Below are 19,174 nucleotides of genomic sequence, written 5' to 3'. Positions count from 1 at the left end.
ATGTTACAGGAATTTCATTTTACCAAAGTGCCCATGCCTACCAAGAACTCAAGAGACCAAAATACAAGCTAGAAAGCCAATATACTAACAGAATTCTAGCTGTCAAGAGACCTAACCTGTAATCCTCCTGAAAACACATACTCATCCTGTAGAAAAATCTAATATTAACCAGAAGGTTTGGTGAATCCATGTACCTAGGAAAAGTGGAGTTAATGTTAAGATTGTTTTGTTATTGCTTAAATTTTAATTAATTTAAGATACATCATACACACACATGGAAAAAGTACAAAGCATACAAAAAATGTTAACGTGAAAAGTCAATCTTCCTTTCATCTCTTGTGCCTGTCCCAGAGCCACTGTTCTTTTGGAAGGTCTTAGGGACCACTGTCTCTGTGTTAGTTTCTTGTTGCTGCTGTAACAAATGACCTCACAGTTACTGGCTTAACGCACAAATTTATTATCTCACAGTTGTGAGGGTAGAAGCTCTAAAATCAAGGTGTTGGCAGGGCTATATTCATACTGGATTTGTTAGGGGATCATTTGTTTCTTTGCTTTTTCTAGCTCCTAGAGGCATTCCTTGGCTTGTGACCCCTTCCTTCATCTTGAAAGTCAGCAGCATAGCATCTTCAAATATCTCTGTGAGCTCTTCTTCCTTTATCACACATCCTCTGACTTCTCTAATGTTCTTGCCGCCTCCTCATAAGGACCCTTGTAATTACATTAGACCCACCAGATAATCCAGGATAATCTTCTCATTGCAAGATCCTTAACTTAATGACATTGCAAAATCTCTTTTGCCATGTAAGAGAACATATTCACAGTTTCTGAAGATTAGGATATGGACATATTTGGGTGTCATTATTTTGCTGACCACAGTCTCCAAACTACATTTGAGAGATGAATGACTCCTTCTTCTCTAGACCAGACTAATAATGTGTTCTGATGAAAAATAATGTATTCTTATTATTAAGATGCTTATTTATATTTGTTTACCAATTTGTTCTGTACACTATGAAATATATCCTTCTGGAAAATGTTTAAAAGAGAAAGTACACATAAATGTAAATAGAAGATGTCATTTTCCCCACAGCCAGTGGATTGCCTACTACACTCATGGTAAGTACAAAGCCCTCTTTAGAGAATACTGTCCTAAACTATCCTTTTGCTACATTCAGTGCAAATCACTGTCCTGAACATTCCTTTCTTCTGTCAGTAGGACATGCTATTTACATGGTACAAGGCACTTGAGCTCCAGTGTAATGAGGTTGTTAACAGTATAGGTATTTATGTCAGTCAGACAGTTCAAATACCAGCTGCACAGCTACCACCTGTCCAACCTCCATCACATTGCTCAACCCCATGGGCCTCAGTTTATTCACTGGCAATATGGCATAATGTCTGCCTCATAGGGTTGCTTATGAGGATTAAATATTCAGTGTGAGGCCGGGTGCAGTGGTTCACGCCTGTTATCCCAGCACTTTGGAGGCCGAGACGTGCGGATCATTTGAGGCCAAGAGTTTGAGACTGGTCTGGCCAACATAGCAAGACCCCATCTCTACTAAAAATACAAGAAATTGGCGGTGCACACTTGTAATCCCAGCTACTTGGGAGGCTGAGCATGAGAATCGCTTGAACCTGGGAGGCGGAGGTTGCAGCGAGCCAAGATCGCGCCATTGCACTCCAGCCTGGCGACTGAGCGAGACTCTGTCTCCACAATAAATAAATAAATAAATAAAGTTCAACGGAATTTTAATAATAATAATATGACATTGGAGTTATACTCTTTGTAGTTTAATACTAGGATCTTTCATTGGATTTAGTCTTCTTACCTGTGCTCAGCACCCACTTCCTGACTTTTTTTTAGGTTGGTTACCCCCGTTTAAGGTTGCTTTCGATCTTTGTGTGTTGATTCCTTTGAATTTATTTCCTGGGGCTGCTGTAACACAAAGTACCAGAAACTTAAAACAACAGAACTTTTTATTCTCTCTCGGTTCTGGAGGGCAGAAGTCTGAAATCAAGAGGTTGGCACAGCCATGCTCTCCTTGGAGGCTCTAAAGGAGAACACTTCCTTGCCTCTTCCTAGCTTCTGGTACTCTGGGGATTCCCTGGCTTATGACAGCATCACTCCAATCTCTCCTGTCTTCACATGACCTTCTCTGTGTGTGTCTCTCTGTGACCCCTTCTCTTGAGGACAGCAATCATTGGATTTAGGGCCTACCCTAAATGTAGAATGATTTCCTCTCAAGAGCTTAACTAATTACATCTGCAAAGACACTATTTCTAAACAATGTCACAGTCTGAGTTTCTGGGTGGATGTGATTTGGTGGGGAGAGGGGGTAGTCATACTATGCTACTCATTATACTTCCGTCTTGCAGAATTGCTTTACTACCAAGTTCTGGGAGGCTCCTGCCTTTGTCTCAGTACACATGTGTCAGAGTTCAAGGACTTGAGAATCTAAGGGCTGGGGGAACACAGACTACCTGGAAATCAGTAGTTTTGCCGTTTCTAACCCCCATCCCCTCGCCACTGGCATGGCTACTTTTCACAAGGAAGAAAAAGCACCATCAACTTGTCCTCAGTGTTACCATTCGGTGTATGACACTGTAGCCCTTGGAGTGCTTCCCATTTGGGCTTTTAGCATCTTCAGAAGAAGAAGAAGAAGGAAAAAAGTGCTGTTTGGTATCATGCAGCAGCATTTGTGTTTGCAAAATGTCTCTCCCATTGGACGATTCCAATTTAAAATACAGATTAGCTCTGATAAAACTGACCCAGGCTGGCTTTTCCCTTTGATGGTTTCAATTTCAGGCTTATTCATCACAAATGATTGTAATACAACAGGATTCTGACAGAACAAGGGTAGGAGTTTTGAATTCTTACCTGCAATTTTCAACTGTAGGGGATAATTGTAGAGAGAAAAACAACAACAATAACTTAGTTCTAGGATATGAAAACGTGCTGAATTTCTCCTTTGTTCCTAGGCATTTAACAAGTCACTTTCCTGATGAACAGATCAGCTCTCTGATACCAAATTCTGAGCCTTACAAAATCTCCCACATTTATCCTTTTGCCTTAAGTACAAAGGAAGCTCTGGGGAAACAATGATCAATTTCATTAATTATTAGCTTAGGTATTTATTATATCCAGGACCTCTCCCTGTGTGTTTTATTGAAGTTCTGTTTCTATTTTAAGATTTTATTGTACATATGACTTTACATCCCTCCTGGATGTTTTCCTCCTGGCCCCGGCTTCTGATACTGCTCTTACTTTCTGATCTCTCTGACCATTTCTTCTCTTTTTTTTTCTCCTCCACCTCCTCTGCCTACTTTTTAATGCTGATGTTTTCCAGGATCCTGCTCTTCTGTTTGAACATGCAGCCCATGGATTTCTTTCTTTCTTTTTTCTTTTTCTTTTTTTTTTTTTTTAAGATGGAGTCTCTCTCTGTTGCCAGGCTGGAGTGCAGTGGGGCAGTCTCGGCTCACTGCAATCTCCCCCTCCTGGGTTCAGGTGATTCTCCTGCTTCAGCCTCCCGATTATCTGGGACTACAGGCATACGCCATCACACCCAGCTACTTTTTGTATTTTTAGTAGAGACGGGGTTTCACCATATTGGCCAGGGTGATCTCGATCTCTTGACTTCTTGATCCCCTCACCTCAGCCTCCCAAAGTGCTGGGATTACAGGCGTGAGCCACTGTGCCCAGGCCGGATTTCTTATATACTCTGAGGAGGTCAACTGCTCCCTGGATATTGATGACTCCCAAATCAGTATTTCCAGCTGCACCCTTTTCCTGAGTTTGATTTAGATTCAAATGCATCAGAGGCTTGTTAGGCGACTTCTGCTTGCATGTGCCCCACAGTCACTCAGTGTCTGTAAATGTGAACTCATCACCTTTCTCCCCTAGACTTACCCTTCTCCACTCCTGCCCCTGTTCTCAGTCTTAGTGGACAGCTCAGGCCATGGTCAGCTGTCTCAAGTAGGAACTGGTGAGGTAACAAAGACTTTTCTGTCTTTCTCACTCCCACATTCAACATCCATATCCTGTTGTTCTCCCCTCTAAGCATTTCTGAAATCTCTCTCTCTCTTCAGTTTTACTAGCTCAGAATTTCAGACCTGGAATTAGATGATAACTGTCATCTTGGCTGTTCCCTTTTCCTCCTAACTGGACCATATCATGCTTAAACATTTCTGTGGTTTTCCATTGCCTACAGAATCCAATGGAGACTCACCATCAGGAAACAAAGGCCCTCCCTGATTGGCTGTTGCTCACCTGTCTCATGTCCTGCAGCTACCACCCCTCATTTCACCTCTTCATGGCCGCTTGCCGTCTGACGTGGGCGCCACGCTCTTTCTTGTTTCCACAGCTTTGCTGATGCTGTTCTGTCCACCTGAAACACCGTTGCCACCATTCTTTGCCTGGCTAATTCTTATACGACCTTAACTCAGAAGTGTTATTCAACAAACATTTATTGAGCACCAAGTATATGCCAGGTGGTATCAGAGTCCCATTGGTGAACAAGCAGACAGGGACTCTGTCCTCATGAACCTTTATTCTGATAAAACTTTCAATGAACTACAATGTTGAGCTGAATGCCTCTCCCTCTACCTGCCCTTCCAGCAGCCTGTGTGTGCTCCATCACTACCTTTGGCCTGTTAGGCTGAAATCATCTTTCGGTCTCTCTTCTCTAATGGACTGTAAATTTCTTGAGGGTAGGGGCCTTGCCGCAGTCTCACAGTATTCTTAGTGCCTGGAACAGTGCTTAGCATTTGGTAGATTCTCAGTATGGTTCCCTTGTAACTCAACTATAGATTATGAATACATGACTCCACCTCTCAGCATAAACTCCCATTCTCAAGGAAGTTTTCCTTGACCCTCCAGAACAAGTCTGGCAACCTCATGATATGTCCCTATAACAACTCATACTGGTTTTTTTTTCCCCAGAATTTTGCACTTGTAACTAATTATGTTTTCAACTATTTACATTACATTTTTACATTTGGTTTTCTGCACTAAGTTGTAAATTCTGTGAGGTCCAAGGTATAGCTATCACACTGCATGGCCTATAGTAGGTGCTCAGTAAATATTTGTTATAGAAAACTGACACATTTTCTTGCTGGATAAAAATCCTGAATGAATTGCTGAGGCCTACAGAAAAATTAGAGCCAATCGCCTGCTGGCCCAATGCCTGACTCTACCCATCTGTAAAATGGAGATGTTCCTGGGGGATAATGTTGTATAGCAGATAAACTTTACATTAAAACCATATCAAAACAAATATGCGTAAATAGATTATACAAAAAACACGGGATTAAATAATTAAATACAGCAGCTGCAGTTCCAGATGGGCTCTTAATTACCTATTTCAGGATGTGATATTTTATTCCCCCACCAGACATATAACCATTTTATTCTCTTTTCCTTCCCAGCATCCGACACTGCAGTTCCTGAGCAAAACAAAACAACAAAAACAGGACAGGTAAACAATCTGTGAAGTATTTGAAGTATATCACTTAAATCGTAAAAATCCACAGCAGTGGCCAGGCACAGTGGCTCATGCCTATAATCCCAGCACTTTGGGAGGCCAAGGTGGGCGGATCACTCTCTGCCAGAAATTCGAGCTCACCCTGGACGGCATGGCAAAACCCCATCTCTATCAAAAATGCAAAAATTAGCCGGGCTTGGTGGCACATGCCTGTAGTCCCAGCTACCCAGAAGGCTGAGGCATGAGAATTGCTTGAACCCAGGAGGCAGAGGTTGCAGTGAGCCGAGATTGTGACATTGCACTCCAGCCTGGTGACAGAGGGAGACTCTGTCTCTTAAAACAAAACAAAAAACAAACAAACAAACAAACAAACAAAAAATCCACAGAGTTTTGCAGAGGTGAACTAGGAAAAGCAGGATATTGATAACTAGAAAAATTCATTGCAATGTTTATGAAACAGCCCAAGAATTTATAGACTTGTACTCTTGGCAGAAATAACCTTGATTGTTACTTCTATATGTGCCAATGCTTTGAAAAGCAAAAACAAAAACCAAAAAACATGCAAGATCATTGTGTGTTCCTTCTGTGTGACCCAGAATTCATGACATACTGCAGAATCAACACCTGCCATCAATATTTCTCTTATTTTCTGAGGGTACTATTTTTATTATTACAAAAGTGATTCAAGCCATTTTAAGTGAAAGCTTTCAGGCAGTACAGAAGTCTGTAAAGGATAAATAAAGTTTCCCCATCCCCTCTTTCTTCTTCCCCATCTCTCTGTCAGACACTGTCTGTTGTCCTGTCCTGGTTGCTGTGCCCACTGTCTCTGGGATTCTGTGTGTTAGAGAATGTAACAGGAAGGGAGGGAGAGAGCATAGCTTGGTCAATGGAGATGGCATAGCCCCAGCAAGATGCCTCAGTGCCTGCCTACAGAGCAGCACCTCTCAATTTTTTTGATATCAGGGTCCCTTTATGCTCCTTTTTTTTTTTTTTTTTTTTTTGAGACAAAGTCTCAGTCTTTTGCCCAAGCTAGAGTGCAGTGGTGCCATCTTGACTCAGTGCACCCTCTGCCTCCTGGGTTCAAGTGACTGTCCTGCCTCAGCCTCCTGAGTAGCTGGGATTACAGGCACATGCCACCATGCCCAGTTAATTTTTTGTATTTTTAATAGAGATGGGGTTTCAACACGTTGGCTGGTCTTGAGTTCCTAGCCTCAAGTGATCCACCCGCCTTGGCCTCCCAAAGTCCAGGATTACAGGCGTGAGGCAACATGCCTGGACTATACTCTTTTTTTTTTTAACTTGGATTTTAATCATGTATGTGAATAGCAACATGAGCACAGGGAGTTCCAAGGCTTATGCCTTATCTCTAAGTGAAAGGATTTCAGATTCATTTGCTTGTAGGATGGCATCACCCAAGATAACAGAGGCCTAGTATAGTTTTTCCTGAAGAAGAACGCCGGTTTAATATATTTGATACTGACTTTTCTGCCATTTTTCTGTAAAAATACTGATTGACCATATGAAGTTTCTGTTGCTTACCTATAACTGATTAAAATGTGTAGAGCATGGAATTTTCTACTTATTTTCGGATGAATTCCTCACATTTCCTGGCTTTAGAAAGTTCTCCTTCCAAAAATCTTCCCCAGCTATGTATCCTTGTAAACCCCGTTGATATAATCTCTCCTTTCTGACTTGTACAAACTCGATGGCTTGTTGTGGATAATGGATAGAGGCTGCTAATCCCATGAAACCAGATAGAAATGCCTGCTTCTTTATTTTTGAACCTCTAGCCAAAAGAAGTCCAACAAGGCCAGCAAAACCAATCACACCTAGTCATGGAAAAAATCCAGCAGGTGCATTTTAGAGATATTCATAGCTGTCTCACTCCCATTGAACCAAACTCTACATCTTGGGCTTCGTTTAGGAGTACCTTTCCTGACACCAACTTGCATATAGCTCATGATGATGTCAAAGCTGAGAGATGCTTTCCTAAGCTGGGTCCTTGACTCCTCTGCATGTTTAGGTTGGCCCTCGAGAATTTAGTAGAGTAAAAGCTCATAAACCTTCATGGGATTTTGGGGAGGGGAGTCCTTTCTTGGTGCCACATAGACTTTGAAGGTGAGTAGGCTCAGGCTGGCCAGCCCCATGGACCTCTAAATCACCTTGAACATGTTACTGGCAGTGAGGACTCTCACAGGGTCTTTTTATACTCTTGAAACTCAGTCTCTAGCCTGGGCAACATTAAAAAAAAAAAAAAATAGCCGGGTAAGGTATCATGTACTTGTAATCCCAGCTACTTTGGGAGGCTGGGGTGGGAGGATCACTTGAGTCCAGGAGGTTGAGGCTACAGTGAGTCTTGTTTGTGCCACTGCACTGCAGCCTAGGCAACAGAGAGAGGCCCTGTCTCAAAAAATAAAAAAATAAAAAAATAACAGCCTGGGTCTTGCGACACACTCCTGTAATCCCACATTGGGAAGCCGAGGCAGGAGGATTGCTTGAGCCCAGGAGTTCAAGACCAGCCTGGGCAAAATAGTGAGACTCTGTCTCTACAAAATATTTAAAAAATAAAAATAAATGCCAGGCATTGTGATGCATGCCTATAGTCCCAGCTACTCAGGAGGCTGAGGTGGGAGGATTGCTTGAACCCAGGAATTCAAGGTTGCAGTGAGCTGTAATCATTGCCACTGCACTCTAGCCTGGGCAAGAGCGAGACTTTGTCTCTACAAAAGAAAAAAAATCAGTTTCTTAAAACTGAGACTTTGTTTTGTTTTTTATTCTCTAGACTGCTCAGCAGAAAAAACGGAGACATTTCTACAATTAAAAAAAATGTTTTAGGCCAGGTGCAGTGGCTCACGCCTGTAATTCCAGCACTTTGGGAGGCTGAGTAGGCAGATTACTTGAGGTCAGGAGTTCGAGACCAGCCTAGCCAACATGGTGGAAACCCATCTCTACTAAAAACACAAAAATTATCCGGGCTTGGATGTGTGTGCCTGTAACCCCAGCTACGTGGGAGGTTGAGGCAGGAGAATTGCTTGAACTCGGGAGGCAGAGGTTGCAGTGAGCTGAGATCGCACCACTGCACTCCAGCCTGGCTAACAGACTGAGATTCTGTCTCAAAAAAAAAAAAAAAAGAAAAAGAAAAAAAAAATTTAATCCCAGCACTTTGGAAGGCCATGGTAGGAGCTTGAGCCCAGCCTGGGCAACATAGTGAGATATCATCTCATTTTTAAAATTAAAAAAAAAAAGTTTAAACTTTTCCTTTAGATTCAGTGGTACATGTGCAAGTTTGTCATACAGGTGTCTGTATTTTAAACATTTTTAAAAATCAATTTATTTAAAAATAACAAACCCGCTTTGTGCTAACATAGTATGTTTTATGGCAACTAACTCTATTTTGAAAAAACATGAGTGAGAAAAACGAATGAGAAAATTAGTGAGAAAAATGGCATTGTTTTACGTTTTTTGCAAGTCTCATTAATATCTGGCTTAATAGGAGACAGAGGGATTCTCATATCTGTTTCCACATTCTGTATAAGTGAGAGCAATGACGCCACACATCACATAGCCTCTGGGAAAGTATACTGTACATCTCATGACAGAATGATAGTGAAAATGGCAAAAAATGTCCCATGGAAATCATTTTGATCTCATGGGCTTCCCATCTAGACTTTGAGAACCACTGCTGTAGAAAATGTGAAATTAAGTTTCATTTTCTCTTTAATCCTGTTTTCTCTAGTAGCCTAAGTCAGCCATGAAAAGAGTGGCGCAGGGCTAGGGAGAGCTCAAAGGATTTGAGCAGTGGCCAGGAAAGAGATTTGACTGTGGAAAACATAGCTCACAACAGTTATTTTTTATCCTCAGACCCCTAAGCCCCACAGTTCCTTATGTCTGATGTCTAACACTTTGGAAAATTTTGGGATATGGATCACGTGTTTTAGGTTTTCAGAGATTTTTGGCAAAAGGTGGTGAAATGTAGTGAAAATGTAGTGAAACTGCTGGTGGTTATAAGGTACTATTAGGCCAGGATGTCATCCTGTGAGAGTGATGTCTAGCAGTGACTGGGCCCATCTCCTTGCTTGTGACCCATCAGATGGATGGAATGCCCGTGCCCATGAAGAATGAAATGCCCATCTCCCAACTACTGATGATCCTCGCCCCCTCCTTGGGATTTGTGCTCTTGGCATTGCTCATGGCGTTTCTCCTGAGAGGTAAGGAGGGAGGGCCAGGTGATGGAGCACTTCAGAACCCTGGCGACTGCAGGAGGATCTGGAGTTGTCTCCACTTCCTTCCCCTTTATCCCTCCCCAAAGAGACTCAGTTCTGTCATTGTTCCCATCCCGGTCAGGGATGTAACAGGTAAGCTCATTCTCCACAAGTTGCTAATGGCTCTGTGTATTAACCTCCTGGTAGAGTTCACATTTTGGAAAAGGGAAAAAAGCGGAAGAAAAGCACCTTCATTTATTGGACATTTTTGTGCCAGTCCTGATGGTATACTCTTGACGTGCCTAATTCATTTTCTCCCTATTACTGCCTTAAGAGGAAAGTACTATTCTTTGTTCACTTTCTTCACTTCCTTTGTTCTTTGATTGAGAAAACCCTAGCTTGTCGCTTCTTTTGGCTAGGATTGTTGCAGGACAAAGACCATGAACAGTCCTCTTCTCCTTCTCCTTCTCCTTCTTCTTTTTTTTTTTTTTTTTTTTTTTTTTGAGACGGAGAGTCACTCTGTTGCCCAGGCTGGAGTGCAGTGGTGCAATCTCAGCTCACTGCAATCTCCGCCTCCTGGGTTCAAGTAATTCTCCTGCCTCAGCCTCCCGAGTAGCTGAGACTACAGGTTCGTGCCATCACGTGGGGCTAATTTTAGTATTTTTAGTAGAGAGGGGGTTTCGCCATGTGGGCTAGGCTGGTCTCAAACTCCTGACCTCAGGTGATCCACCCACTTTGGCCTGCCAAAGCTCTGGGATTACAGGCATGAGCCACCACTCCTGGCCTGATTCTGATTTTCTTACGTGTTCCCTAAAAGCAAGCTTTCTTAACCTAGAGGCCACAGATGGACTTCAAGGGTAATGTGAATCCTTTGAAATCTGTGCAAAAGTGTTTATGTGTTCATGCCTGCATTTTTCAGGGGACAAGGTCTATAGTTTTCATGAAATTCGCAAGCTGCTCCATGACCTTTCACCTCCATCCCACCCCCACCCCACCCCCAGAAGTTTTAAAACACGACAAAAACGAGCCATGAAACAGAGCCTATGGTTTTCATACAAATTATAGGCACATGGCACCTGGTACCGTTGTAAAATGCGGATAAATTGTTCTGTACTCATTAACAAAAGCTGTGTCAGGGCAGTATGGCAGGAGATGAGACTAGTAACCATCTCAGCTGATTTGAATAATAGTGAAACTTGTATAGTTCAACACCTGCCCCAGGTGCAAAAAGAAATTTAAAATTTACTGGAATCCTGCTGTTAGTCTTCCTACAAAGGCATGGTTACAGTTTCGGAAAATTCTGAGTATGTCTCATAAAGAAGTGTTTTAAAACCCAAGTGAGTACTTGAATTCTGGATAGACAGATGACTCAAAATGAAATAGCTTAACACCATTGCCCAGAATGTTGGAACAACTGTGTAATTGATGAGCACTGACTGTGGTCTAAAATAGCAAGTGTTTGACCTGGGAAGGGGAATGGCTTCTTCTGCCACAGCCAGCCACTGGTTCTCACCTTTGGCCTATGTCTGCTCTTTGGGAAGCAGTACTGGAATTCCCCCAGCATTTTGCATGTTCTATGCACCGCAGCCCCTAGGCTCACACTGTGGACTTGTCTTTTCAGGGAAACTCATGGAAACCAATTGTTTGCAGAAACACACAAGGTAATTGATCTTGCATGAATGGGTGTTGTAATGATTGTACAAGCTGTTACAAATGATTAGCTACTACTCAGTGGTTTAATGACTTGAGCTTGTGTTCCGATTATAGAGTTGGAAAAATGTGACATTAGAAGTGAAAAAGTTGTGCAGATTTAGCTCACATTAACCTGTGTCTTGGTTAACACTGTGTCTGAACAAAATGCCAGTACCAAGGCAGGTAGGATTAATAGAAGTATAGCATGCAAAAGAAAGAAGGTGATATGGCCCTCTACTCTGTTTGAAATTTTTTGTTCACCTATGGGTAGATTAGTTTAAGAGGCCATTGTTAAACTGGAGTTTATTGAGGAGAGTTGGCAATATGGAAAGTGAAAAAAGCATGTAGAATATTATTCTTGGGAGTTGGTTCCTCTGCCCCATTAGACCATGGGAGTAGCTTGTTTTGGGGCCTTTTTAAAAATGGTATTTGAAGATTCTCTAGTAAGGGATTTTAGCTATCTGCCCTATTCCTTGGCTTTTGGAAAAGAAATGTAAAAACTTCATGTAAATTATTATTATTATTATTATTATTATTTTTTTTGAGACGGAGTCTCGCTCTGCCGCCCAGGCTGGAGTACAGTGGCCGGATCTCAGCTCACTGCAGGCTCCACTTCCCGGGTTCACGCCATTCTCCTGCCTCAGCCTCCCGAGTAGCTGGGATTACAGGCGCCCACCACCTTGCCCGGCTAGTTTTTTGTATTTTTTAGTAGAGACAGGGTTTCACCGTGTCAGCCAGGATGGTCTCGATCTCCTGACCTCGTGATCCGCCCGTCTCGGCCTCCCAAAGTGCTGGAACTTGATGTAAATTATTAATGAAGGCCTTGCCTTCACTAATTAATTGCATTAATACCACAATATGTATTAACAAGAAGGAAAATTGATGCCCAGCAAGGTGACCTTTCAAGGTCATACTTAGAGACCTTTTGGTAAATAAATGTATTGAAATCATGATTTCATATTTTGCTAAGAATTTTTTTTATCTCCTCATTATAATGGATTGGCAGAAACTCTTTTTCCCCTGCAGCCTCAGTTTTCCCATCTATAAAATGTGGAGCTTAGACTGAATGAACTGTGAGCCCTTTGAACTTTAAGGGTAGTTGCATTGTAACCTAGCAGCATCTGTCTTTTGTTTTGTTTTCCAGTCTTGTGTTTCCCATTATCAGCCCCTCTTTTCTGTTTACAGGCTAGACTGCATTGGAGATAGTAAAAATGTCCTCAATGACATGCGGCATGGAAGGGAAGATGAAGATGGACTTTTTACCCTCTAACAATGCAGGAGCATGTTAGACTGAGGATGGCGGCATGACAATCAAGTGTCAAAATAAGTCTTAGGAGGTTTCTTTGTTTCATAAAAAGGATTCACTTATTCCACGTCTTGCTTTCGTTTCATGAATGAAAGGTACTTTAGAGACCACACCTTCTCTGTCCGTGCTCTAATCATCTCTGTGGAATCACTGCTAAGTGATCTTGCACACTACACTTGAACACTTTCAGTGAGGGTGAACTCCTTACCACACCCAAGGGAGTCCATTCAATCTCAGAGCACTTCTGAGATTAAGAAATACTTAAAGCAAAATCTGTCTCCGGATGACATTAGCCTATAGGTCCTAGTTGAGCTCCTCGTGCCTATACGGAACATCTCTTCTTTATTAACTGCTGGATCAGTGTTGTGTGAACTAACAGGACAAAAAAATCTATAGGCTCCATCAGTCAATAAGACTGACTTTTTTTTTTTTTCTCTCTCTTAAAGGTAATGTCAAGAGAGTAGAAATCCAAAAGATGGTTACCTTTGGAGAAACATGTGCTTATTCCATTAATGTTACTATTGCTCTAAGTATGCTGGGAAGTACTGGAGAGCTGTTAACTCTTCAGCTGTTGGAAGGAAAATCTCATGTTTCTCCAAATTTCCTTGCTTCCGGGATACAATTTCTGGCTCTTTTGTTACCCTAATTGCCTTCATCTCGTATGTATTTGTATCTCTCCTTTTATGCCTAGCTTTAAGAGTTCATTGTCTCGCTGCAGGTATGATATGAGCAGCACAGAGCCTATGGTTCATTAACATTGCAGGAAATGACACGGAATCACACCATAGCTGTGACTCACTTCTTTATTTTTTTTTTTCTTGAGACGGAGTCTCGCTCTATTGCCTAGGCTGGAGTGCAATGGACAATCTCGGCTCACTGAAACCTCCGCCTCCCGCGTTCAAGCGATTCTCCTGCCTCAGCCTCCTGAGTAGTTGGGCCTACAGGTGCGTGCCACCATGCCCAGCTAATTTTTGTATTTTTAGTAGAGATGGAGTTTCACTGTATTGGTCAGGTGGGTCTCCAGCTCCTGACCTCAGGTAACCTGACTGCCTTGGCCTCCCAAATTGCTGGGATTACAGGCTTGAGCCACTGCACTTGGCCAACATTGACTCACTTGTAAAACTCCTAAATTTTCTATAATTTTATTTTCACATTTGAGTGTCTTTAAAGATGACCATAGTGTCACATGCTAATTCTTGCCTGGGGAATTTAATTTTGGAAACAGGAAGGAGTCCGTGGGAGTAAAATGGGGTGAATGACAGGGATATTCACCCAGGGGCAGTGCTTGGATGCGAAAGCAAGGCAATCTAAATAAGTTTCTCTAAATATACTTCATGGAAATATGCTCCTCAGTAACAACAGGTTTATTTTAAAACTTTAATAACTACTAACATGAGGAGCCCTGGGAGAGAGATTAAAGCAAACAGTTGTTGAATGAATGAATAAAAAACATGTGTGCCTCAGTGAGAGGGGCTTCTGGCTGGGTAGAAGTGTGGAAAGTAAACCAGATCTGAAAGACATTTCTGTGAAGGACTTCCCAGCATGTTTAGAGCAATAGCAACATTAATGGAATAAGTACGTGGTTCTCTGAAGGTAGCCATCTTTTGGATTTCAACTCTCTTGACATTACATTTTTTTTTTTTTTTTTTTTTGAGATGGAGTCTCGCTCTGTCGCCCAGGCTGGAGTGCAGTGGCCGGATCTCAGCTCACTGCAAGCTCCGCCTCCCGGGTTCACGCCATTCTCCTGCCTCAGCCTCCCGAGTAGCTGGGACTACAGGCGCCCGCCACCATGCCCGGCTAATTTTTTGTATTTTTTTAGTAGAGACGGGGTTTCACCGGGTTAGCCAGGATGGTCTCGATCTTCTGACCTCGTGATCCGCCCGTCTCGGCCTCCCAAAGTGCTGGGATTACAGGCTTGAGCCACCGCGCGCGGCTGACATTACATTTAAGAGAGGAAAAAAGTCAGTCTTTTTACTTGACTGGTGAAGCCTATAGATGTTTTTGTCCTATTAGTTCACACAACACTGATCCAGCAGTTAGTAAAAATCCCCCTCACCTGGGCACTTGGAAAAACTGGCCCAGGGCAGCCTGACTTCTGACTTGTTCAGTTGCAGTTGGGCAGAATGATTGGCCCCAATGATGAAAACAATGAGCAACAGATTGACAGCTGTTTCTTTTCTTTTTTTTTTTTTTGAGATGGAGTTTTGCTCTTCTTGCCCAGGCTAGAGTGCAATGGCACGATCTTGGCTCACTGCAACCTCTGCCTGGTGGGTTCAAACGATGCTCCTGCCTCAACCTCCCAAGCAGCTGGGATTACAGGTGCCCACCACCACACCTGGCTGATTTTTTGTATTTTTAGTAGAGATGGGGTTTCGCCATGTTGGCCAGGCTGGTCTCAAACTCCTGACCTTAGGTGATCTGCCTGCCTCGGCCTCCCAAAGTGCTGGGATTACAGGTATGAACCTCCATGGCTGGCCTTTTTTTTGTTTTTGTTTAGGTCAACGTGGCTTTGATGTTAGCTTAAGGTACTTGAAATGACTTTGTCTAGTGTGCTAAACTCAAACATTTATTTAAAAATGTGGGGGAAGTGGGTCTAGAGTCAGTTTCAGGGCCTGAATTTCCCCATCTGGAAAATAGAGTGGGTCTAGATGGCTTTGTGTATATAGTCAGGTTATAATATTTTGTGAGTTAATGATACACCCAACCCTAACTTAGCTCATGGTCCCTATCCACCTTCCAAAACCACCACCATTATCAATGTCACTACCAACTTGGGTCTAACTAGAAAAAGAAGACAGCAGATACTTCCTCAACACAACATTTAAACTCAATGAATATTATTTTTCTGTTTTGCAAAGGGCTATTTTCAATCGATTCCCAAATATAATTCTGAAACTCCTTGTAAGGACTAAGAAACATTGACATGAACAAATCATAGTATTTTAGAGCTGGTAATGGCCTCTAGGAGCCTCTGTCCTAGTAGTTCTCGATGTTAGCTGAACAATCAACTGGGGAGATTTTTCAGTGCCAATTCCTGAGTCCTACCCTTTAAGAGATTCTTTTTGTAATTGGTCCAGAGTATGACTTGGGCATCTGAATTTTTGAAAAATGTCCCAAAGTGGTTCTAATGTGGAACCAAGGTCTAAAAACGCTGGTCTAGCCTGGTGGCTCTCAAACTATGCACTTCAGACCAGCAGCCTCAGCATCACTGGTACTTGATAGAAACGCAAATTTATGTCCTTCACCCCATACCTCCAGAATCAGAAACGGGGGGTAGAGCTCAGCAAACTGTGTTTTCACAAACCATCCAGATGATTCTGATGTGCATTAGAGTTTGAGAGGTGTTGCACTGTAGTAATTTCCAACAGATGGATTGAGAGTTCAAGAAAAGAATCTCTCTTTACCAGGGCTGTGTGGTGGTGGGCTTGGCCAGACAGAGGGTCAGGAGCTTCCAGCACTGGGGGCAAAGGTCCTGCTGCTTCACCTCCTTTAAGCTGACATCACTTTCTGCCTGCATTCCTGCAGTATCTTCCTAATTATAATCTCCGACTTTACTCATTTTCCTCTCTGTTCTCCATGCTTTGGCAGAGATACCCTCTTTCAATACAGGTATGGGATTCCTGTCTCCTGACTTCTAGCCCTTTTCATCCTTGGCCTCTAGACCTACGTAGAAGCAGTACACTTAGCTCTGCCTGGGGCAGGGGTGGCAAACTCTGATGACTTCAGAAGCCAGGCAGCTGATACAGTTGAGGGAGTCAATGGGAGATGACGTGGCCCATGATAAATTGGAGTGTGTGTATGTCTACTTAAGGGCATTAACATTTAAAATTAGTTAAAGTAATTTCCTGGGCAAGCGAAGCATGGCTGTGGGCTAAAACAAGGTAGCTAGTTTGAGATTGGGGGTAAGGGGTGGATTTTAGTAAAACATGAATTAAAATAAATATGTAATTCTTATACTGAGACTCCTCGATCAGAGAAGGCTGTGGACATAGTTGTTCCTCTCATGCCCTCTGTGTGTAATCAGGGTGAATTGTTAGCATCTATAAATAACTTTTTGGTATCTATTGTATGTGGGGCCCAGGAGAGAGAACTGCTTCTTTTAAGGAGCTTCACATCTGAAGGAGACAAAACACACATGGGAATTGCAATAGAATAGGCCGGGTGCGGTGGCTCACACCTGTAATCCCAGCACTTTGGGAGGCCGAGGTGGCACATCACTTGAGGCCAGGAGTTTGAGACCAGCCTGGCCAACATGGTGAAACCCTGTCTCTACCCAAAATACAAAAATTAGCTAACCCTGGTGGCGGGTGCCTGTAATTCGAGCTACTCGGGAGGCTGAGGCTGGAGAATCGGTTGAACCTGGGAGGAGGAGGTTGCAGGGAGCCGAGATCGCGCCATTGCACTCCAGCCTGAGAAATGGATTAAGACTCTGTCTGTCTCAGAAACAAACAACAACAAACAAAGGTAATGCAATAGAATGGCATCAATGTTGTTTTTCCATTTCCATGAGGAAGGAATTTGATGCAGTGTGTGGTTCTTACAGCTAATGATTATATGGTGGATCCACGATCAAACCTCACAATTTAAAGTGGGGGTTTCCAATCTGTTGGCTTCCCTGGGTCACACTGGAAGAAAAAGATTTATCTTGGGCCACACATAAAATACACTAACACTAATTATAACTAATGAGCTAAAAAAATCGCAAAAAAGTCTCATAATGTTTAAGAAAGTTTACCAATTTGTGTCGGGCCGCATTCAAAGCCATCCTGGGCTGCATGCAAGCTCAATTTAAAGCAACGGAATTCCTTACCATGGCCTTTCTAGGCTAAATAAAAGAGACACTATCAATTTGTAATGAGCACCTACTAGATTCTAACTCTGTTAACTGTTTCAACGCAATTATCTCATTGACTCCTGACAGCAGCTCAACAAAGCAAGTATATTATTTTGGCTTTGGAGCTAAGAAAACAGAATCAGACGCAGCTGAAGGAACTTGCTCAAGGTCACGTCGTCCAATCTCCTGTAGCAGAGCCGGGTTTTGAACCAGGCTTGAAGGACTCCACGCTCTAACCACTACCCTGTACTTCACGGTGAGGGCTCCAATTCCAGACTTCATGCATATGGCTCTGTAACACTGACCTGCATTGGACTCAAATGGATTTCAGTGTCCTCAGATCCACAGCAACCTGAGTATATCAATGGCTTTCCAATTCCAACCCCATTATAGCTCAATCTTCCCTTCTCAGCATATTATTTACTCAGAATCTGATTTGCATTTGCAGAGGAAGCTATAAAGGGAGAACCTGGGAGGAACCTTAATGAAGCCAGGTGGGACACATTTAAATGGGAATGTGTTGAACTAACTCATGAAGAGCCGAAGCCAGCTGTCAGCAGGCTTAATGAAAGGTTAACAGGAATTCAGCAATGGGTGGCTGGGGAGACTCTTTGTCTCTCTAAAGAAAACACGAAGTTGAGAAGTGGGCTGCCTGAGTGGAGGTGAGAGCAGAAGGAGGAAGCCACTCAAAACCAAAAGACTGGGTCTGGAAATAGAGCTTCATTTAGATTTGTAAATATGTTACAGCCTTAAAAAAAAAAAAGCACTGCGAGTTCTCAGCTCTGTGAGCATCAAAGAACAGTGAAGGGAAGTGTTCTCGAACAAGATGAATGCTAATGCTATCCAGAGGGAGTTTGGGGAGCACTGGAAATGGCAGCTCACAAAACAGAAGGTGGATTTGCTGCTTGTGCTGAGAAGGTGCTGTTGTGCAGTTATATGCATTATCCGTATTGTATGTGAAATAATGGGGTGGGAGCACAGGAAAGACCTGCACACATCTGTCAGTTTCACTCCCATTTTCAGCCAAGGAAACTGAGGCTCAGAAAGGGGGCATGAGTTGCCCAGTCCCCACAATAAACCAGTGCTAGAGCAAAGCACTAACTTGTGTTTTCTAGACTTGTCTCTGTGGCTAAGATTCTGGGGTTTTCACAGAATCTGCCCTGTTATTGCCCGTCTGGAGTCATGTAATTAAGTTCTTGTTGGTATGGCCATGCAATTCAGCGTTTCTTTTCCGTGAGCCATCTCTTTTAGTACACCCCTGGCTTTATAGTGGGCTGCTGCCCCCAGGAAGAGGAATCCGAATGTAAAAAGCACACAGCTTGGCTGCTCTGTTGCTATCCTAGCAGCACCATAACTATGGTGACCAACTTGTCTCAGTTTGCTCTGGGCTTTTCTGGTTTTAAAACTCAAAGTCTCACATGCCAGGAACCCTCAGTCCTGGGCAAACTAGTGTAATCACCCAATAGGTTCCTCCTGTGCCCTTTGCACAGACAAAACCAGTTCACTGAGACCACGGCATTGCAGTAGAGAAAGAGTTTAATGGACATGACGCCAGCCACATGGAAAATAGAGTTATTATTCAAATCAATCTCCCCAAAGACTTGAAGGTTAGGGTTTTTTATGGACAGCTTGCAGAGCAGGAGGCTAGGGAAAGGGTGCT

General features: G+C 42.9%; 1 protein-coding gene and 1 pseudogene across 1 annotated transcript in view; one reads left to right on the top strand and one right to left on the bottom strand.

Annotated features, from left to right (window-relative positions):
- TIMD4 (T cell immunoglobulin and mucin domain containing 4) overlaps positions 1-12,745 on the top strand; it is a 43,198-nt gene extending 30,453 nt beyond the window's left edge. The window contains exons 6-9 of the mRNA XM_025389426.1: positions 5,425-5,474; positions 9,571-9,688; positions 11,304-11,343; positions 12,560-12,745. Coding sequence (XP_025245211.1) covers positions 5,425-5,474; positions 9,571-9,688; positions 11,304-11,343; positions 12,560-12,644 — 293 coding nt within the window. The 3' untranslated portion in view covers positions 12,645-12,745. The remainder of the gene's footprint in view (positions 1-5,424; positions 5,475-9,570; positions 9,689-11,303; positions 11,344-12,559) is intronic.
- Positions 7,056-7,651, bottom strand: LOC112626526 (annotated as a pseudogene).
- Positions 12,746-19,174: the final 6,429 nt, after the last annotated feature.

This window comes from Theropithecus gelada, chromosome 6, assembly GCF_003255815.1.
Source record: "Theropithecus gelada isolate Dixy chromosome 6, Tgel_1.0, whole genome shotgun sequence".
NCBI classification, from domain to species: domain Eukaryota; kingdom Metazoa; phylum Chordata; class Mammalia; order Primates; family Cercopithecidae; genus Theropithecus; species Theropithecus gelada.
This window is presented reverse-complemented; position numbering and strand designations above follow the sequence as displayed.